The sequence below is a fragment of the Ipomoea nil genome, unplaced genomic scaffold (assembly GCF_001879475.1).
Source record: "Ipomoea nil cultivar Tokyo-kokei standard unplaced genomic scaffold, Asagao_1.1 scaffold1407, whole genome shotgun sequence".
In the NCBI taxonomy this organism is placed as follows: domain Eukaryota; kingdom Viridiplantae; phylum Streptophyta; class Magnoliopsida; order Solanales; family Convolvulaceae; genus Ipomoea; species Ipomoea nil.
In genome coordinates this window covers 4,863,342-4,886,436 of record NW_017617835.1, presented here as the reverse complement: position 1 = coordinate 4,886,436, position 23,095 = coordinate 4,863,342, and the positions used below count along the sequence as shown (strand labels likewise).

Below are 23,095 nucleotides of genomic sequence, written 5' to 3'. Positions count from 1 at the left end.
TAGAGTATTTTTCTATTTATGGTCACCATCCGTTTCTATTATTTAAAAATTTAGTAAAATGAGGTATAAAAAATAAAGTACAAAATCATTCTTGACAATCTCATGTTGTTTATGAGTTTGATAAAATGAGATTAAGAAAATAAAGTATAAAATCATTATTGAGAATCTTATATTACTCTCAAAAGTTTCATATTTCTGTGAATTAAAGAATGTCAGATAATATTTTTTATTATTAGAACCACGTATAAAAAATAACTATATTAATGTTTGCAAGACATACACATCAAAACTAATTATATTATATTACAGGAAAAAAATTAGGCCTATCAACATGTTATTTTTGTGCATCTAAGCCTACCAATCAGTTATGAACATGTTATAGCCGGTTAGTATCGTTCCCGTGAAAAATCTGATGACTCTCCAGCCACTAGCATTTTTTATTGATCGGAAGAAGGCGAATAGTAATCAACAGCAACAAACGGCAATCAACAATATAATTTCACTTGTAACCTGTTGGTTATCGATACATTTAACTTATTTGACTTATATTTTAATAAGTTTAAGTGCTTACTTGCACAGTTACATTTTTAAAATTTAAGGATTTAATTAATTTTTTAGTATAAAACTTATGGATCTATTTGACCATTTTCTATATATTATATATTATATTATATTATATGTAGGTATGTTATAGTAGTATGTTGAATGACAAGAAAGTTTACTATTCAAAAATATCTCATACGGAGTATGATTTATGAATTTTTTATCAAAAAATGCCACCTCATAAATTAGTCAATTGAGGTCCCAATTTTCCCTATGCTGATATTTTAATTAAGGATACATTTTTATCGTACGTTTTGCCGTCTGTCCAATGCGGAAGCAGATCCGTGACGTGGCACACTATTCCAACACCCCCTCGTGGTCCCACAATGGACCCACGAGAAATCCCAGGGACCCACTCATACATAAGTCTGACGTGTACGTCGCATCCATGATTGATGATATTTCGGACTCCAAACCGACTTTAAACCAAAACTGAGTTTCGGGTTTTAAGTCCGGATGAGCCTGCCCTCCCTACCTATTATGCTATTTAACGCTTTCGACGCCCCTCATCTTCCATTCGAGCTGCTTTTTGTTATCGCGAGATTTATCATTTTATCCCTCTCCGAATTTGACTCTTCTATCTCCGAGAGGCCGAGATCCAAAGTTTTGTTACGATCGGAATTGAATTAGAGTATCGGATTGAGCGTTGCAACGATCTCGATTGCAATTTGTTGGTAGCGGGGCGGGTCGGGGATTTGAACATAATTAATCTAATATTCTAATCTGAGAATTAAAATGGTTAATGGTGAGAAGAAACAATCGTTGAACGATCGGGAGATGGATGGTGTTGAGGATTCTATCGGTGGTCACGCAATTGAAGGGACCGAGACGGGCGGTACTGCGACGGAAGGTGGAGTTAGCCGAGGGAGCTCGGGGCTTGTGGAGAGGTTGACGGAGATCCTGGTGGAGGACGGCGATGGAGATCTATTGCTTCAACGGAGCGATCGAGAAGGCAGTGTTTTTCAGTGGCTTCAGGCTCTGGATATGCAGGTGATGGGCGCGTGTCGAGCCGATGAGAGGCTGAAGCCTTTGTTGAAGATGAATGTCTCCACCGGTGCCGCGGAGGATTGCTTACTCGCTTATCTCAGTCAGGTACGTGTTCGGATCTGTAGTTTTTGAAGATTCTCACCAGCTAAATTACTCTATGGCTTAGGTTCTAATTGATTGTTGCTTTTCTGTGGAATTTCACTTCATTTGATGCCAATTCTAAGCTGCCTGGTTGTATTTTATAGATCTTAGTACAGTTCTAAGTATTTGCAAGTAATGTAACGTGTTGAATGCTAATCTATTATTTTTGGTGTATTGATTGTATTAACATCTTTGTTTTTTTGTATGAAGCAGCACTTTGATCCGGCAGAGGTTGGTATCCTGGCCAGATGCTTGTGCATTCCTCTGGTTTCAGTGCGTGTTGGAAAGATCAAGAAGCAAGGAACACAATTGTGCCCAACTCCTATAAGGTAGTTGTAATTGTCCTCATCCATACCGTATGACATGCTCTACTGGCAGTTTGAATTGAAATTTTGCTTTCATCTCAATTTGTAATAGTTCTGTTTGTTTCTTGTTATGGAAATTGTCAATTCTTAATAGCTTGTTCCCAATTCTTAATATACTCCATCTGTCTAAGTGTTGAACAGTCACTAACATGATTTGGTACTTATAAATCTGGTGCTAAAGTTATTCGAAATGTGTGAGTATTATATAACAGATATAATTAATTGTAGTGTGAAGAAACCCCGAGCCCTCAAGATTTTCACCATGTAATAGTATTTGTTAGACTTGTAGCTTTTATATGAATCTCTGTTCTTCGAGTGGTCTCTGTTAATGGTACTAACCTTAAGAATAGAAAGGCTATCTAGAAAACCATTTGTATTGTGTGTTATTTGTTGGGATGGTGGAGTTGGGAAGAGGGGTTAAGAAAACACCTATTAGACTAATGTATGCAATTTAAACAAAAATATTTTAGCTCTTTAGTGGCAGCAGTTTTGCTTTGTGCATTATTTTATCTTCCAGTAAAAGGCAGTTTATTGTGCTTTTCCTGATCTAGTGCATGTTTTGTGTCTGTGCTTGCCTCTTGAGATTGCGGCCTTCTTAAACCCAACCTCCTTTTCTTTGTAATATTTTGGGTGTATTACTGTACTCCTCTATTTTTGCCTTATATTCCCCATTTTTGTTGTATTATTTGAAAGGAAATTGCTTTGCTATTGGTTGAATTATTCTTTGATAATACTTGGGCATTCTCAATTGCAAATAGCAATAGGATTCATTAGATATTTTGTGACCCCTAAACTTGTTTAGGGTTCATTTTTAAGTATATTGTACATGAATTGCAGACGTATCTTAACCATCTCATGATCGATACTGCATGCTGGATTCTATCTTAGACCTCTGCGTCTTGAAATGTGACACTGTTCATAGCTAGGAGGTGCATATTGACAGTCAAGATACCATAGAGGTTGGTCTTATGTGTACTGTTTTTGCTTGTTAGAGAGGTGGTAAAGTTGATTGTGTTTACTCTACATTTGTTAGTATTCATATTATTTTATTTGTGAACTGTTATCTTGAGTTGTATTTCTTTGCTGATATTTATGTGATTTCACTTATTCAGTTAGAATAATATTACTTCTGTTTTTCTTTCTTTACTTTTCTTTGTATTCATTACCTTCATTGTAATGACTTCCTCTTTATATTCACTTCTTTGAAATATATAATAAGGCCTCTCTATGCTGTTTGTGTTTTGCATGAGAATGACTTGGTTTCTTGGTAATTATCAGTTATTTTGATTTCCTTCCCATTTTTTTAGTTGTATGCTTTCTATTGTTGTATCAACTAATTTCATACTTGTCTGATAGTTTCAACTTCAACCCTAAGTAGATGTATTTATATACCATTAGAGCTTAATAAAATGTAAACAGGAATTGCAGGATGATGTGTTTATGAATAATGACAATGTTCATCCTTCCAAATGAATACATATATCTTTTGACTTGTAGGTAATATGGGCGTATACTATTTTGATCTCTGAATAAGAAGAAATAAAGGTAGTTTCATGCTCCCGTGTTATCTAGTCTGTTTATGCTGTGTGGGCCTTATCAAAATGTATAATATTGTCTCCAATTCTTACTTCTAGATTTCTGAGTAATATATACTCATTTTATTGTTGTTGTTGTTGTGTGTGTGTGTGTGTGTTTTTTTTTTAATTTAAATTTTTGCTATGATTCCTTTCACATCCTTATTAATTTTTGTTTGTATATCCACATCATTGTTCTTTTTTGTCTAAACAAAAATTGTATACTATCTAATTGTCATTGGAGAATACCATCACTAATTACTTGTGTTTGTCCCTGATTTTGTGATTATATATTTATATTTTCATGCCACATAGAGATGTTTTCAATTTAATAGTCAATTGACTCGTTACTGGAACACAGTGCACAATTTGTTAGTTGTCCTGAGTTTGTTTTGTGCTATATGTTTCATAGGTACATCTCTAGTTGTTTTATTTGTTTATGTATTGTTTGCTTGTATTGGGTAATCCTTGCTACTTAACTAATATGGTTGTGGGGAGTGTGGGTGAAAATTGGATGTCAATATGAAAGATTTTTTGGTTGTCCTAGACAGAGTTTAAGTTGATTTTTCCCCAACATTCCTTTCTTTTTTCTATATGAAGATGATTGAATATGGTAAAATTTATAGTGGAGTATAGTACAAATATTCTTGTAATGTTTGTCTTAGACCATTGTCAAAAACATTGCAGTTTGTACCTAGTTTATCGAGGCAACAGATACTTCTGCAATGTCTCTTTATTAACTAATTAGCCCCCCCCCCCCCCCTTTTTTTTTTTTTTTTTTAATTTTTATTTCTCCATCCGTTAATGCGTCTAATTGTTGTACTTGTGACTTGCTTTTGCTATAGGGGAAGCTTAAGTCTCTCTCTTTTGCCGGCTTCTGACCTGCGCATCTCATTTATTGGGGATGATGGTAGAACAGATAGGCTGGCAACACTCTGTAGCATATTGGACTGTTCCACTGTTGAAATTGAAGGAATTTCAGCAGACCAGTCTGGACGTTCTTTTCTGATTAAAATCCCAGATGGTGAAATTTTTTATTTCTGGTGCTCAGAGAAGTCTAAGCTTCTTGGAGATGAGATGTTAAGAAAGGTATATTTTTTAGCCATTCTTCAAACCCATTTTCTTATAATAATCTAATACAGATGGTTATTGTTAATGTGTTCTTTGTTTCAATTGATGTAGATGAAGGATATACTCAAAACGAAACCATCTCTTGGTGAGCTAACAGGAATCCGTGAATCACGGCTAAAGTGTTTTGCGATTCATCTTCGTGCTCATCTTGTTGGGTCAACTCTTACCAATGGTCACACAAATTCAATGCTGTCAACAACCCCCCCGTTTGATTCCTCTGTTGATTCTTCCACATCTGGTCCAAGTGCACAACCTTCAGCATCTTCTCAGAAGTCCATTCGGTCTCGTCATTACAGCAGTCAAGGTTCAAAGACAAGTCAATTCCATCAGGGTGGCCTGAGTCCCAGGTCCAGTTCCTTCAAGGAGAGCTTGCTAAAGAACTCATCCTCATTGAGGAATGTTGCTAGAGACAAGCTCAGGAGGCGTGGGGATAGTGCTGCTTCTTCTGTTGATGATGGTTGCATTGTTCGGTCACTGAGTATGAAAAATCCATCTACTTCAACATGCTTAAATGACAAACCTTCAGAAGAAACTGTACTTAAGTTGTTACGGCCAACAAATGTTTTGGAGTCGCTTGCTGCTGATGCTCCCTTTCTTGGCCCAGCACCCGTTGTTCCTTCTTTGGATTCTACTCTTTTATCTCCTTACTATTGTTGGTGTCCTCCTGTGTCAGCTTTGCAATACTCAATGGGAACTCCACAGCTTCCAAATGTATCTACTGAAGCTCTTTCTCTACCGCCATTTTCTTCTTTATCAACAGCAAAGCCATCAGTGCTTTTGGCGCCCAAGCAACCTTTTAATTTGGCTGATGTTTCCCCTTTAGATTTGCCACCTCTTCTACCTGATCCATTGGTCAGGTTGCCATTAACTTTGCCAGTCTCGCAGCAGATACCAACCTTCACTCCTTTAATTTGCGATCCTATAGTCCACATTCCATTTATTGATGTTTGTTCTTCAGGGCAAGGCTACTTGGTGAGTGCAGGCCCAGGTATGTCAACTGGCATTCCCCCATTGCACCCAAATCTTGTGAGCCCATTAATTCCCGAGGCCGAGTCTGTGGTAGAAAAGAGTGCCAGAGAGACGCTTCGTATGCTCATGAATAGCTCCAATCAACCCAATGCACCATTGATGAGTGTTCTGCCATCTTTTCTGCCTAGCAGTGAAGAGAAGCTGAGCGTGTTAGGTGGTGGAAGCAGGGGCCTCTACAGTGGAACCATAGACATAGATGTTACCACAGTATCCGTAGCCAAAATCAGCAAAAGGGACATTGGAGAAAAGCATTTTGTTGAGGCGACAGAAATGCCATCTAACTCAGATGGCACTATGTTTGGCGATGATGGTTTTTCACATTCAGGAGATGGAAAGAGCAGCGCATGATTTGTTGTCTTTCTAGTACTTTGTAGATTCAAAGCTTTTTGTTAGAACTGTACAGTCGACTCTCTCAACCATAAGCAATTATTTTCTGCTTTTATTACTACATATATTCTTGTTGCCAGCCAACAAATTCAATAGGGAAATCATAGCAGTGGTTTTTTGGGATTTTTTTTTTCATCACGGTAAAATCAGTACTCTCCACTCTATAGCACTATCATCGGATCCACAGAAAATCTAACCCACATAATGGGTGTACCTTTCTCTAGAACAATGAATTAGTGAAAGCTAAAACTTGGAGGGTGTAGATGTGTGGAATGGACTCATCTATCCTTAAACTAAAGGTCAAGAGTTTGATCCTTAGTTTTTGGAATGGAGCAGTTTTAAATTTTCAGTCCAGCTGTTCCACTTAAAAGAGGTGCTTGTAATTCTGCGAGGGAATTATTCATTGTGTTCAACTCTGGTATACCCAAAAAAAAATTGAATTAGTGAAAGTTTTTCTTTGTTGTGTTTCTCTAGAAATCTAGAATAATAAATGTTGGCAAGTGGTCTCTTATATGAAAGCAGCAAACAACTACCAACAAAACGACAAAGCTGTATCCATCCAGATATTGAGACTCTTCATTAGGACGGACGACGAGTAGTTTTTATTGGGACCCAACCTCTTCTTTAATCACTGTCGCGTTACCTCCTGCTCCGCGCCAACAAATATCAATCTCTATGAGCATTCTCAATTAACATTAGTTTTTGCACAAAATTTTAGATTGAGTAGAGAAAAGAAAATGAGAAGGAGAGGAAAAAAGAAAAGAAGCAAAATAGATTCTGAAAAAAGAAATTAAAAATAAAATAAATAAAATCCAGAGTAACGCGTTCACCCATCATTATACCATAGATCATAGTTCGGGTTGCATTATAGTCTGCATAAGTATCATATACTCAAAATGATATCAAGAAAAAATTCTTAATCATGATAAAGTTGACCAATTTTATTATTTAGCACTTTCCAATTACTCTTTACTATAGTTTTCTTGACAAAAATCACCAAAAAACTAATACTAGTATAAATGCTGTTAACATCCTGACTCAGCAAATTAAAATATAAACCCAAGCTAAGCTATATGTGAAATATAGCTCATAACTCCACAACCAAACTCGTTATAATTCCAACCTTATACTTTCTCCTAAAAGATTGAATCCCAACCCTATGAACCCTTGAAAAAAATAAAAAATACAAATCACTATAATTTAATGACTCAAAATACATTACCAAATATTGATACGCACAAAGAATCTATCCACTTTAAATATCATCATCGTACTACCGATATCGAAACTCAAACCTTACTCTCTAACTTCTCCTAAAAACTTATACCGAAACTCACAAATTAAATGCATTCACCTTGATGGCCTCGGACGCCTGTGTTTACAAAAACATTGTGAACATAGTTCCGGTTCAGAATATCTGTTTTATTATATTATTGTATATTATATATTATATATTACGGAGTATTATATTTTGTGTTGTTGTTTGACAAATTTGTAGGGCGCATGGCATGTGGTGATGTGTGTAGGTTGGGAGATGGAATCATTACAGTTTTGAACTCTTCAATTCTTGTCGTCTGTTTCGGCCTTCAGGGGATTCTCTCACCGATCCGCCGCCCTAATATAAACTTATCCAAAACAATTTCTCAGCTCATTCCCGACCATCACGATATTCAAATGAGACGGAGACTTCTCGTAAAAAGTAAAAACTAATCTCAGTTATTTATATTCATCATGGGTGGGAAGTCTTAATAAAAAAAAATACTTTAAAAAGTTTAATAATAGTAATATTTTATCCTTTGACTTAGATCATCTCCAACCATTGCACCAAATTCTGCACCAAATTTTACACCAAAAAAGAATATTCTCAGCATATTCTTACACCAAATTTTTTCCATCTCCAACCTATTACACCAAATTCTGCACCAAATTTTATTCCTACACCCCTCATAAAGTTTATATTTATACTTTTATTCTTTTAACAAAACTAATAGTTGTAATTTAATAAATTAGACTTTAATTAAATTATATTTAATATTAGTTTTGTTTTAATCGTCTTGATAAGATCTTCAAATGATATAATTTTATTTTAATAATATACAATTTATGTTTAATATTTAACGAAATATGTAAATATATAAAAATAAAAAATGATACAATATAATTATAATGCAAATATTATTTTATTCCACAATAATAAGTTATAGAACATCTGCTACATTTAATTGAAAGAATTACCATAATGTTCCCACATACGCTTACTCAATATTTTAATCATTTGGGAGGAAATGATGCTGGCCTAGGAGATTATTGAATTAAGTATGTTTAAAGTAGTTTTAATTAAGTGTTATGTGTTTGTTTTAAATTAAGTATGTTTAAAGTAGTTTTAATTAAGTTTTATGTGTTAGCTTTAAATTAAGTATGTAATTTCCTTTAATTTTGTTATAATTAAGCTTTATGTGTTTTCATTTTTAATTAATCTATGTTCAATATTAGACTTATTTTAATCGTCTTGATGAGATCTTTCAAATGATATAATTCATTTTAAATAATATAAAATTTATAGTTAACAATTTAACAAAATATACAAATATATTAAAACAAAAAACAAAACACAAAAAGAATTAAACAAAAAAGTGGGATCAAAATGAAAAAAACAAAACTTATAGTGTTTTGGCGCACTGTGAACAGTGCTGCGCCAAATATGGCGCAGCACTGTTCACAGTGCGCCAAATATTTGGCGGAATAGCGCAGGGTTGGAGCTGATTTTTGACATTTTTTTTTGTGTTTTGGTGCTTTAGCGCACCCCTTGGAGATGGTCTTAGAGATAGAGAGTATGTGTCGAAACGCTAATATAGGTGAGATTAGAAGGTCAGAACACTTTAATTTGATCTTAGTACGTTATGTTTTGCTTAATGGCTAGCAATAATGAGGTGTTTATATCAGTTATAGATAACTGTTAGCTGATTGGATTAATTAGAGGATATAACTATTGATAACATTAGTTGATGGTAGAAAGTTGTTTGGTAAATTAACTGTTAGCTGATAGTTGTTGGTATAATTTTTTTTTTCAAAAAGTTAATTAAAAAATTTGTTTTGAGTAACTTTTTGAATTTCAACATTTTGAAGTACAAAAAATTAATTAATCAAACACTTATTTTGATGGTTAAATTAAATTAAATAATTAATAGTGATTAGAGTTAATTACCGATTTGGTCCCTCGACTATGAGGATTTCACCACTTTGGTACTCGACTTTCAAAATTGACCAATTTAGTCCCCAACTATGAAAACGTTAACCAAAATTGTCCTCAGTCTATTTTACCATCAAAATGCAAGGGTAAAATAGGAAATTCCTGCCTATATTCTTTATCTTCAAGTTAACGAACGAGTGAGAGAGGTTGTACCGCCGAAAGGAACCGTCGCCGCCACCTGCTATCGTAGTACCCATAAACTGAGACTGTCGGGAAACGGAGGGGAAAAGACCTCGCCCAACTGTTTCCCAGCCGCTCCGAAACCCGCCACCGTAGCTGCTCTGCCTACGCCTTCGCGTTGCAGTTTGCTGAGGAGAGAGAGCTGAGAGACCGCCGAGACGCTTTGTTGGGTTCTGTTCGCCGCTAACTTGCTTTTCGAGAGCAGCGATTGAAGTTGAGACCTTATCCAGTTCCGATTTGAGATTTGGGTCGGATTGAGGGTCTTGGGTTTTGTGGATCCGAGATATGTCCAACTCAATTGATTGTTTGGATTCAAAGAAACGAGAGAGGAAGTATTGGGTGGAATCTAGAGCTGAGTTTGGGTGGCATAGCCGTAGTCTTCCCCCTCTCCCCCAGCTTTGGGTGATGCACTTGCCCTGCGATTAGGGTTAGATTTTGGGATTAAACCAGCTACACCTGGGAAGGCAAATAAAGTGAAATTACATTTCTGTCCTCAGTTTTAATATCTAACTAACGACAGTTTGTACCTAGGACCATTTCGGATAAAAAATTGTATAGTTGGGGACTAAATTGATCAATTTTGAAAGTTGATGACCAAAGTGGTGAAATCTTCATAGTCAATGGACCAAATCGGTAATTAACTCAATAGACTGAGGACCATTTTAGTTAACGTTTTCATAGTTGGGGACTAAATTGGTCAATTTTGAAAGTCGAGGACCAAAGTGATGAAATCCTCATAGTCGAGGGACCAAATCGGTAATTAACTCATAGTGATTAAATAAGTCAAAATTGACTTATAAAGTAACTATTTTATCAAACAGGACTTTATATAAATAACATGCTATCTAATAAGTCGGTTGATGCGCCGTTCTCTAGTTAATTGGTTGGTGTATAAGTGGAGACGTGGAGCGTCAAGCAACGAGATGTGAAAATTGTTGGTGACTCATCAAAGCATTTTGTAATCCGTCTTGAGGGCCGCCGGTCAATATAGATTCAAACAACAAGAAGTAACAATAATATGGTCGGGTTTGATAAATGACTATTAGTTGTTAATTGATTAGGTTAATTAGAGATATAATCAGTTGATAATATTAGTTATTGTAGAAAAATAGTTGATAAATTAACTATTAGCTGATAACTATTTGTTATAATTATTTTCTCAAAAAGTTAATTGGAAAGACTATTTTAAGCATCTTTTTGAATTTTAACATTTTAAAGTTACAAAAAGTTAATTAATCAAATACTTATATTGATTTTTTAATCAAATTAAATAATTAATAGTGGTTAAATAAGTCAAAATTGATTGATAAACTAACTATTTTACCAAACAGGGCGTATATGTTGTTGGTGTTTAGGCCCTCCAATCGTTATATTATAGACCGCGGTGCATGTGCACCGCGGTCAAAACGACACCGTTTCTTTAAGTAAAGAAACGGCCCGCCGTTAGAGTTAACGGAGTCCGCTTATTTGGTGTATTAAACACTAACTGACACTACAGTATATCCAAACCGACACTACAGTTATATCAAAATGATACTGTAGTTATAGTGAAATGAAACTGCAGTGTATATAAACTGAAACTGAATAACATTTCACATATTTGAGTGTATATTGTACAATGAAGCTGTAATTATATCAAAATGATCATGTAGTTGTGTTTTAATGAAACTATAGTGTATATAAAATTAAATTAAATAACATTTTCACATATTTGTGTCTATAAATATCGAATGAAACTATAGTTATATCAAAATGAAAGTGTAGTTGTGTTCAACTGAAACTGCAGTGTATACAAAATGACACTGAATAACAGAGTTACTTTTTGCAAAAGAGTGCGAAACGGCGGAAACAAACACTGTTAATTTTCATTTAAAAAAAAAAAAGACGCGCGGTGCATAATCGATTATGCACCGCGGTGCATAATATAATTTGCCTAGGCACTCGCCCTAGGCTTCTACACTAATTTGGGCTTCCATAATCTTTTTCCTTTGAATCAACCCCCATAATTCAAGAGTCTCTAGGCTAGTTATTAGGTGTGATAAGACTAATAACTATAAACTATTTAATACTTTATTAGTTAATACTGAAATATTAAATATTAATTTAAAAACATCTAGAGAGTTAAGATTATTTCGTTAAAAAAAAAAAAAAAAAAAAAGAAGAAGGAATAAAAGCTAATCGACCGATAAAGTGACCTAATCGGTGCCTAGGGATTAAGAAGTCTAGGCGACACTTAGATAGCCTAACCCATTGATTATAGTGATACGCTAGGCGACCGTCCGACACCAATTAATAACCCCAACAAGAATGAATTTGTGACTCTATGGAAAGAGTTTAGTTCTCTTTTAAGTAATAAGGTGTAAATTTTGAACTTTATTAACAAATCAATAGGTAATAAGAAAGCTCTGCATATAAAGTTTACCAAAGTCTATAGAAATACAATTGCGTATCTAGTGGTTTAAGCTTTTTTTGTATGGGAAGTGGTGAGTTCACATCATCAAAGCTGCGGCTCTTTGTAGACCCCACAATTCACAATTCCAAACCCCTTTGGCCCTTTCTACATCCTAAACCCCACTTGACCTTTTCAATTAATATATATATATATATATATATTAAATTGTGACAATATTATATGAAACGGCCGGTACTATAAGTTTGATACTAATAAAATGGTGAGTTGTGAATAGCGAGTTCGTAGCGGCAAGAAACGAAGACGCAACAGCAACATCCGAGACATTTCGTTCGGAAGAACCAACAGAGCTGTCATAAGTAGAAGATTGATCAGCCATGAGAATTGAAGAATCATAATTTACTGATACTATATGAGAATTGAATATTCTGGATTAATTCTCAAGAGTCAGAGACTCACAAGATACAACAATTAAATAAAGAATTAATTTCACTTTTGGTCCCACGACTTTTGATGTTCTATCACTTTTGGTGCACAACTTTAAATTTTTTTAATTTTGGTGCCTAACTTTGTTATTTTGATCAATTTTGGTCCTTTCGGCCAAATTGACAGTGAAATGTTGTTGGATTTTATATTGTTAGGGGTAAAATCGTCATCCCAAGGAAACATCTTCAATATCTAAACAAAATCACCGTAAAATCATATCTATAGGTGTTTGATGATGAGAATAATGGGGAAGATGGGCAGAAACCAGACAGATCTATGGGATTTATAGTTTCGACCATTGGCAAACTCTTCTTTTCCTCTTAATATGATTTTTCTTTTGTTTAAATATTGAAGATCTTTCCATGGGATGACGATTTTGTCCCTAAAATATAAAATCTGAAAATATTTTACCGTCAATTTGGCTAGAAGGACCTAAACTGATAAAAATAACAAAGTTAGGCACCAAAATTGAAAAAATTTAAAGTTGTGCACCAAAAGTGATAAGAACTCAAAAGTCGTGGGACCAAAAGTGAAATTAATTCTTAAATAAATAAGAAGAATTATAATAGAACAAGGCCATGTAGAGTGCTAATAATTAAAATTATGTGTAAACGTTAGATTAAATTATCACGTCTCGAATTAAATTGTGAAATGTTAGCATAATTTAAGCGTAAATACAAAAAATTAACCCCACAAAAGCAATACATGCTATTTCTGTTAAGGGAGGACCACCTAGTACATGTCACCTGCACGTGCCCCTCCCCCACCCACAACATCTTTTGTTGTTTGCCCCTTACTGATTTAATTATTTGTCCCCTCTTCAAAGAAATGTCAATTAAAAAATTAATTTTGTATTATGAGAAATTGACGTTTCAATATTTCTAAAACTATTGAGAATAAGCAAATCAAATTGAAAAAAATTGTGTAACAAAGGTCTTAATTTAATTCCTTTTTGTACATTACCGTAGCGTGAATTCAATAAAATTTGCAATAACTTTTCTACAGTATGAATGAAAAAAATTTTAAAGTGTCGGATCAACAATGATGTTATGTTATACCTAATACAAACACTCAAGTTTAGCTGACAATACCCATTATAACTCGTTACAGATGCATAATTATACTAGGTATAATATAATGGGTTAATTCCATTTTTGGTCCTAGATTTATAGTTAACGGTCAACTTTTAGCCTTTTTCTCAGAACATTTATTTTTTGTCCTAGTATTATTGTGACATGACCATTTTTTTCTCCTCTATCAACAAAATAATTGAGATTCCCTTAAATCCAAAGGTATTTCGGTCTTCAAAATTATGATTTTTCAAAATAAACATAAAAAAATATAGCGGGTTAACATATTTTGTATAAAAAAGGTCGAAATGTCCTTGTATTTAACGTCATTTTAACGATTTTGTTGACGAAGAACAAAAAATGATCATGCCACAATAATATTAGGATCAAATGAAGATGTATGATAAAAGTAAAATGACACCTATAAATCTAGAACAAAAATTAATAGTGTCATAAAAGTTCCCAATGCTATTCTTTCCAAATTGAGCATCCTATTTCTTTCCAAATTGGCCACAATCAATTGATATTATATTATTTCTCTTGCAAGTTGGATAATATACTATTGAAATATTCATCTTTAACCATACACCTGTATATAATAAAAACAACTTGCCCATGGTCTTATATGTGCTCTCTTTTTCATTTGTAATATTAAATTTATGTGATGCACAATTATTCCAATTAAAAATTAAAATATATTACCTATGGAGTGGAGATGAAATCGCATAGGTTTTTTTTGCACAATCGGAGCAGAAGTCTCTCGTTCAAGTCATTCAAAGTCTTATCCGATACAAACATGATTAGTCTCGATATATGAATAGATCCAAATCCTTTAAAATTTATACCTGTATATGGTTCAAATATATACTTTTTAAGAAAATTTTTATAGTCACAGATTGTCAACAATCTATAAAATTATAATTTATTGTGAAAATTATAGAACATAGATCATCCATTTGGGACCGGTGGGAAAAGAAATGGAATATCAGCCATTTTTCATTTTTGGCAAAGTAAACATTTTTTTTTAATTTTAACAATTCAATGCATTCCATTGACACAATCATATTTAGATATGGTCTGCGCAGACATTATTAGATTTTATATTCAAATACTACATTATATATTATTATTGTTGTCGGATGGAGCCTTAAATAATCAAGTTTAGCAGCATCTCGTTGAGGTATTAACTCTTAAAACATCTTCTTCTCCCAAAAGGTTAAATCCCCAACTCCAAGGGCTCCCCACACTCCGATCCAACAGATCAATTGAGAGGTTGTAAATTACGGTGACTCAATGGTTTAGCAGACAAGACCAAATACACTTTTAAAACATCTAATCTAGTTAATCGTTGATGGGTATAGTTAATTTTTTATATAGACAAAAAAATTTCCCATTAACTCTAATAAAAATGAGATCGTTTTATTATAATTTCTATATAATAACTAAGGAGTATATATTATTCTTAATTAATATTATTTTAATTATGACATCCATGTAATCTAAATAATTATGGTAATTAGGGAGTATATATTATTCTTAATAAAATAATATGTGTATGTTTAATTTCATTTAATTATAAACGTAATATGTGTATATTTAATTTTCTTTAACTATGTCCGTAATATGTGTATGTTTAATTTCTTTTAATTATGTCCGTAATACGTGTATCCATAACCTCCCATTTGGAAGAGACACTTCGTGCCACTACTACTGCCTCACTCCCTGGTACAGTTTGGGTAAGGTAGCCTCACTCCCTGGTACAATTTGGGTAAGGGAGAGGTTGTCTCATCGTGACCCAAACCAACCGGCCCATCGCTAGATTTGCGGCATACAGATTTTCGGTGCCTTGAATATCATTCGTTGTTTCTCTACATCACACAAAACCAAAATCAAAACCGTAAATAAACACATCCATACTTTACGTGCATACAAATTCAAAAGATAGAGTGAAGGAAGATACATACCTACTAGTGAGGAGCTGAGCAAAGAAAACATTGAGACGCCGAGCTTCAATAGTCTATACGGATATAAGCATGCAGATACATTATAATATGATTACATTTATAGAGAATGTATATTTGTAACTTTATTTAGTAACAAAGAGAGAAAGAGAGAATGAGAGAGGTTGTGAAGAGAGATGAAGCCGGAGTCGGAGATAGACTGTCGTCGTAAAAAAGAGAGAAAGAGAGAAACGAAAATACAGAGGGCATAAAATCTTGGAAACGTCATGCTTGAAGGAGAGAGAGATGAACAAGAAGAATATATTGGTATTGGCTTTTAAGCAATTATATAGAAATTAAGGAAGAGAGAGATGGGAAAGGTAAGAAATTAAGGCTCCATTTGAAAATCCGAAAAATGACTTTTGGAAAATAATTTTCGAGTTTCCAGTGTTTGGATGCAATAGAAAAATCAAATCAACGAAAAACAGGTAGCCATTTTAGTGGAAAATGACTTCTGCCAATCATCAATACATGGTTTCCGCCGGAAACCACAATTATTGTGTTTTAAAAAAATTGATAAATAATAATATTATTTTTAATATTATTATAACTATTTGCATATTCTAGATAAAATATTTAAAATGTTTAATTATACAATTTTACCCATTTTCAAAAAATGAACCAAACACACTAAGATAATTTTTCAGAATGCAACCAAACACTATAAAGGAAAATATTTTCTGGAAAATGACTCATTTTCCAGAAAACATTTGTCAGAAGTCATTTTCATGCTTTCCAAACGGACCATAAGAGGGGTGAGGGTAGTTTATGAAATTTGGCTGATTAGTGGGTGGCATGATGGTGTGTGTGTGTATATATATATATATATATATATATATATATATGAAGTAAATCAGGTGCAAAGATAACATCTCGTGCATTTGTGTGGTTAACACAAAAAGATGCACCTTAAGTACACAAACAAAGCACCTTAAGAACACAAACTACACACCTAAAGTTTTAAATGGTGCACATTAAGTACACAAAACACGCACTTTAAGCACACAAACAAAGCACCTTAAGAACACAAAATCACCCACCTAAAGTTTTAAAAAGGTGCACTTTAAGAAGGAAAATCACGCACCTAAAGTTTTAGGCCGACACACCTTAAGTTTCAACAACTGACGCACCTTAAGCACACAAACCACGCACCTTAAGAAAGAAAACCACGTACCTTAAATTTTATCTAGATGCAAAAAGACCAAATTTCCTTCGCATTTTTTTTAAAAATCATTGTTAATCTTGGACGTTGATTTAGGCAAGATCAATAACTCATATTTGACAGCACAACCGCACGAGACACACCCAACCGCACGGGAACTGAATTATACTGCTACGCAATCGCTTCTTATCTTTCTTGGTGACACGAATCGTCTGGCATTTGGGGTTGTCTGCACATTCTTTGTCATCCTTATAATATGATGTTTCCATATCAGGTATTTTGCTAGTGGATGCACCTCCCCGTTCCTGGTTACTAGCCACGACTCCATATAGGTCTTTTGCGCGTCATTTCTCACCTCTATTGGTCTTCTCCAAGTTGTTCCTAACCTATTACTTTCTTTTTTTGGTGCTACGATCAAGCATATCTCGATCTTCTAAACTGTGACACCCAAGGATGGAGCTCATGTTTGTTCGGCCACCGTCAAACAACCCTGTGTGTCTTGGAGCGTTTTTTGCACAATGAAAACTTTGTTACCCATAATAATGTGTAATGCACTTAAGGTATAATTGGGGAGAAAAGATTAGGGTTGAGATGAAGAAAATGATAGAAAAAGAGAATTTTATTTTATTACTCGGCATAAACTTCTTAATACATCCGAAGGGATTAAATACAACGGCAAAATAACCACTCCCTTCTTTACTAGATTTGTAACGGAAGAAGATGTTGGAAAGTAGTGAAAAACGACATCGCCTGATAAGGCTGCTCAACCGATTCCAGCTGCTTACTTAAACGACTCGTTGGACCCTCTTATTTAACAGCTCTCAACTGCTGCTTCATACGACGCCGTTTGCTTCATTTGTTCACGACGTCGTTGGACCCTCTTATTTAACGGCTCTCAACTGCTGCTTCATACGACGCCGGTTGCTTCATTTGTTCATCTTGCCTTTCATGTTGAACCATCCTCTTCCCTCCTCTTGACTTCCTCCCTTTCCTACCACCTTCACCACCATTTATGAATCCTTCAAGGGCTATTACATAATGTTTTACTCCCTATTAAATTTTGATTCCAATTTATAACTACTACCACCCTCAGAAATGGTGGCAGTAAAATCCACAGCACGTACTAAATCTCGTACATTCATGTAACAGAATTTCTCTAACTGAACCAATCGGGTGTTGCCACGCAGCAGGTTTTCAGAATCCCACGGCGCCACCATTGGTGACATTAGCATCTCTTTTGTCATCTCTCTCTCTCTCTTCTCATTTCTTACGTTACAGCCGCACACAGAAATCTGGAATCGGGACCCCTTTCCTATCTCTATCTCCCTCTCTCTCTCTCTCTCTCTCTCTCAAACGGCTTATCAACTGTCGCCGTTCGATCTCTTTCTCTCTCCGTTGAACTTCCGGCGTCGCGCGTTTTCTGGAGCCGTAGCCATGGCGAGGCAGGGAGGATAGTGTTCGAGGTCGCGGATGGAGTTTTGATGGTGTTTTGTGGTTTCTCGGAGGGAATTATATATATATATTGTTGGGCGTTGAGTATGGAGGAGAGGAGTGGGACACGGCTGAGCAGCACGTACGACACCGTATGGGAGTGCGTGATACCCTACATCCAGGAATCGCGGGACCGGGATGCGGTGTCGATGGTGTGCAAGAGGTGGTTCGAGATCGACGCCATCACGCGGAAGCACGTGACCATGGCCCTCTGCTACACCGCCTCCCCGGATCAGCTCGCCCGCCGCTTCTCTCTCCTGGAGTCGCTCAGGCTCAAGGGAAAGCCACGCGCCGCCATGTTCAACCTCATCCCCGAGGACTGGGGTGGCCATGTCACCCCCTGGGTTGAGAAGATTGGCCGCAACTTCTCCCGCCTCAAGGTTCTCCACTTCCGCCGCATGATTGTTAAGGATTCCGATCTCGAGAATCTATCCCGCACTCACGGTAAGATTCTTCAGGCTCTTAAGCTCGACAAATGCTCCGGATTCTCCACTGATGGCCTCTTGTATATTTGCCGTTCCTGCAGGTATACCCTTTCTACCTCTAACCTCTTTTTTTTTTTTTTGGTATTTTATTTTGGTATTTTTTTTTTTGGGTATAGTAAGCATAGTATTTGTTTTATTATGAGATCAATGTTTCATTCATCTCTTGTTGTCGGAATATTCTATATTTCGCTAATTAATACAGAGTATATGGAGTACTTCACTGTTGCTGTGTTGCTATGGACAGGGGTGTTGGAGATTTTACCATAATAGGGAAATGGCCCTGTAATTCAGTATATTTCTAAAAAAAGAAACAGGAAAAGCCATAGGAATTGAATGGGAATATTGGAATATGTTGCTGCGAATCATGTTTTTTTTTTTTTTTTTTTTTTTGGAAATGTGAATCATGTATTTTCTATCTTTGTTTTTGTTTTCTATTAGATGTATGTTTTCAGATTTTTGGTAATGGGACCATTTTGCCTTGTCCGGGGAACATCTATGATCTATTAGATGCATTTTACTATATGCTTGAGAATGTTGGATAGAGAATAGTTTTTTTTTATAAATATGCTGAAGTATAAGCTGCCATTCAATGGGGTTGGTGCCTTGGGATGTATAATCATGAATGCAAGTGCTTTTGCAGTTTGTAGTTCGATCTCTTCTCCATTTCTTTCTGTTATGTAAAATGAATCAGAGATTGAGGAGTTTTAAGAATATACCAGTGAAATTTTGTGTTGCTTTCCAAGGAAAATGTATTTTCTCCCTGGCAGATCTTATCTTGGTGTTTAAGAAGAGTTTTAGAGGATGTTAGTATTTAAATCACTTTAGTTGCATTGGACTGGATTTCTTTTGATCTTTCTTTTCTATTTATCGAATGACACCAAAGTTATATGTTTTGAAATCCACACATTAGATCATCGTATTCGCAATGTATTTTGCTCACTCTGCCTTGTTTTGCTCATCATAAATTTTTTGATTAGATAAATATTAGGAGTTTTGCCAGACTGATTTATGATATCTTATTTTGGTGGCTGGAAGCATCTACTAGTGGTCCAGTCCTCGCTTCTTACTGTAGATCATAGTTTGGTGTGACAGAAATTTTGAAAACTGTCAGCATCATACAAGAAAATTGTGTTGTGCTTGATTTTGCCTACTTACTCACCTGATTGTTGGGTTGATCATTTGATATCTATTTTACTCCACAACCAACCTTTGGAAGGAACTAGATAGCAAAATATTCATGTTTCTCTTTGACAAAGTATACTATGCGAGTTTTAATGGTTACAAATAATGGGGGTGATACCCTTTTGCATATAATGTCTCTTTAGTTACTATACATTTTCCACTTTTGCAGAAACCTAAGAACTTTGGTTCTTGAAGAGAGTACGGTAGTTGAGAATGATGGAGATTGGCTGCACGAGCTTGCCTTGAACAATACAGTTCTTGAGAATTTGAACTTTTACATGACAGATCTCAGCAAAGTCAAAGCTGAGGACATTGAATTGATCGCCAGAAATTGTCCTTCCCTGGCATCGATGAAAATAAGCGACTGTGATATATCTCATCTTTTTGGGTTTCTCCGATCAGCAACTGCACTGGAAGAGTTTTGTGGTGGTTCATTTGGTGAACAACCAGAACTTGGTGAAAATGGCTATAATGAGCAACTTGGAAAGTACTCTGCTCTATCTTTTCCACCAAGATTATGCTCTGTTGGTCTTACATACTTGGGGACACATGAGATGCCCATTGTCTTTCCTATTGCTTCCCGGCTTAAAAAATTGGATCTCCTATATGCGCTTCTTGACACTGAAGGTCATTGTCTCTTGCTGGAAAGGTGTCTCAACTTGGAAGTTTTAGAGGTTAAATCTCCTTTCTATCGCTTGTGTAGTTCTATGTGCATTCTTTTTTATATATAACCGCATTCTTCTGCATAGTTAAACCATTGTTTATTAGTTAAAGAAACATTAACAGCAAAACGTTCATTGGAACCTGCCTTCATAGTTCTTTCTTGTTGGATGCAAACTTTTATATAACATATGCAAGTGCATGTACTCATTTTATACGTTTGGTCTTGTTTCGAACAGACAAGAAATGTAGTTGGAGATCGAGGGTTAGAAGTTCTTGCGCGCCATTGCAAGAGATTAAAGAGGCTGCGAATTGAGCGAGGAGCTGATGAACAAGAAATGGAGGACGAAGAAGGCGCAGTTTCACAAACAGGACTAATGGCTCTGGCCCAAGGATGCCTGGAATTGGAGTACTTGGCTGTTTATGTATCAGACATCACAAATGAAGCATTGGAGTCCATTGGCACACACTCAAAGAAGCTCTGCGATTTTCGTCTGGTCCTGCTTGACCGCGAAGAAAGAATCACAGACCTGCCACTTGACAATGGCGTGAGATCTTTACTAATAGGATGTCACATGCTCAGAAGATTTGCTCTCTATCTTCGGCCCGGAGGGCTAACAGACATGGGACTGAGCTACGTTGGACAGTACAGCCCAAACGTAAGATGGATGCTGCTGGGATACGTGGGAGAATCAGACAACGGTCTCCTGGAATTCTCAAAGGGCGCTCCAAGCCTCCAAAAACTCGAAATGAGAGGGTGCTGCTTCAGTGAACGAGCGCTAGCCATGGCTGCCACTCGGCTGCAATCTCTGAGATACTTGTGGGTGCAAGGATACAGGCCATCTCCAACTCGCCAGGATCTTCTGTTGATGTCACGCCCGTTCTGGAACATTGAACTCATTCCTGCAAGACGAATTATCGCCACAAACCAGAGCGGTGGAACTGTGGTTGCAGATCATCCAGCCCACATACTCGCATATTATTCTCTTGCTGGACAGAGAAGAGACTTCCCAGAATCTGTCATCTCTTTGGAACCCAATGCCTACCTTGCTGACTGAATATACTCTGTAAATATAGATTCTTTTTTTTTTTTTTTTTTTTGAGAGAGAGAGAGAGAGAGAGAATTACAGGCCAGCTTTTCCCGTTACTTATATGTCCATAAGCCAGTTTTTCTTCCTTTTAACTTTACCCTGAAACGAGATCAAGTTTTCCCCACATTAGATTTGAGTTTTTGTTAGACTTATCACATGTAATAAACTGGCCTCCTTTAATTTTATTTGTCATTGTATAATTTAGATACTGTTGTATTTAACGCATAATGTGCAATAATTGCCAGTATTTTGTACTGTAATACTCATATGATAATATCTTTAGATGACAAGGGAAACTCAAAGTTAAGGGTGTATTTTAGGTAATTCTGCTCATGTGTAAATTGTAATAACTCACAAATTATATTAGAAAGGTAAATCATACTAAGAATATGTATTTTGCTTCTTTTGTTTGAAAAGACGGTGCATTTCTTCTTCTTCTTCTTTTGATAACTCAAAGTTTTTCGATTTTGCCAAACTATATTTTGGACCTCATGAATTTGTCCAAAATCCATGAAAAAAGATAAATTCCAAATTACCCAAATGATTCTAAGTTTATCGCTACCACTATTATTGTATGTTGCATACTTGCATTTTACCCTTTTGGGGGTATGAGTTGATTGATTTGTAAGTTTTATTTTGTAATTAGGAAAATGATATTATTTCATTTTTTATGGTCCTGTTTGATATGATTAAACATAAAAGTGTCTTTAAATATGGGCTGTCTTCTTTTAGACGAGATTAATACAATTATTGTCATTTATATAATCAAATTGCCACTAAAAGTTGCTGTACTTGAAAACTTTCATCAAATTTAATAAATAAAATATTAATTATGTATGAAAGTTGTGGTTTATATTATCCCAAACAAGCAACCCATGTCATGCATACATATTGTTTATATTTGACTTTTGTTTACAGTTGCATCCAGTTGGCAGCTCTCAAATCTAACAAAGTGATTCAAGTTCTCATCACTAAATAGATAAGGTTTTTAATTTCCAGGAGGATATTTATATATAAACAAAAAAAAAAAAACTTCACTTACAGCCACGATTATATATATATATATATATATATATATATATATATATATATATATATATATATATATATATGGGTACACTCATATAGAACATCTTCTCAGGAGAAAATAAAAAATCAATGTTAGTTGTTTGTCTGAAAAAATCTGCTTGATTTGGTTAATAGACGAATAAGATTAATTCTTAATTTTCTCCAAGATTATTGTATGATTCTTTTCATATATATACATATATATGTATATATAAATGTAAAGAGAGCTGAGGGAGATGAGTGGAAGATGGTAGGTGGCTTTATATCCTCCATATATAAATGTATAAAAGGTGTGAATTCAGTGAAAAAGTTAAGATCAGAAATGGAAAGCAAACAAGTGGAG

General features: G+C 35.2%; 2 protein-coding genes across 3 annotated transcripts; both read left to right on the top strand.

Annotated features, from left to right (window-relative positions):
• The first annotated feature begins 1,082 nt into the window (after positions 1-1,082).
• Positions 1,083-6,318, top strand: LOC109186407. Its single transcript, XM_019336369.1, has 4 exons — positions 1,083-1,695; positions 1,945-2,060; positions 4,516-4,759; positions 4,853-6,318. The coding sequence occupies exons 1-4, from the start codon at positions 1,339-1,341 to the stop codon at positions 6,176-6,178; spliced, it is 2,043 nt and encodes a 680-aa protein (XP_019191914.1). The 5' UTR covers positions 1,083-1,338; the 3' UTR covers positions 6,179-6,318.
• Positions 6,319-18,022: 11,704 nt separating this feature from the next.
• Positions 18,023-21,935, top strand: LOC109186715 (coronatine-insensitive protein 1-like). Of its 2 annotated transcripts, XM_019336822.1 has the most exons (4): positions 18,023-18,037; positions 18,091-18,792; positions 20,103-20,607; positions 20,833-21,935. In XM_019336822.1, the coding sequence occupies exons 2-4, from the start codon at positions 18,257-18,259 to the stop codon at positions 21,649-21,651; spliced, it is 1,860 nt and encodes a 619-aa protein (XP_019192367.1). In that variant the 5' UTR covers positions 18,023-18,037; positions 18,091-18,256; the 3' UTR covers positions 21,652-21,935. The 2 variants fall into 2 exon arrangements, with proteins under 2 accessions (XP_019192367.1, XP_019192366.1); XM_019336821.1 differs by lacking the exon at positions 18,023-18,037 and having other exon boundaries at positions 18,065-18,792.
• Positions 21,936-23,095: the final 1,160 nt, after the last annotated feature.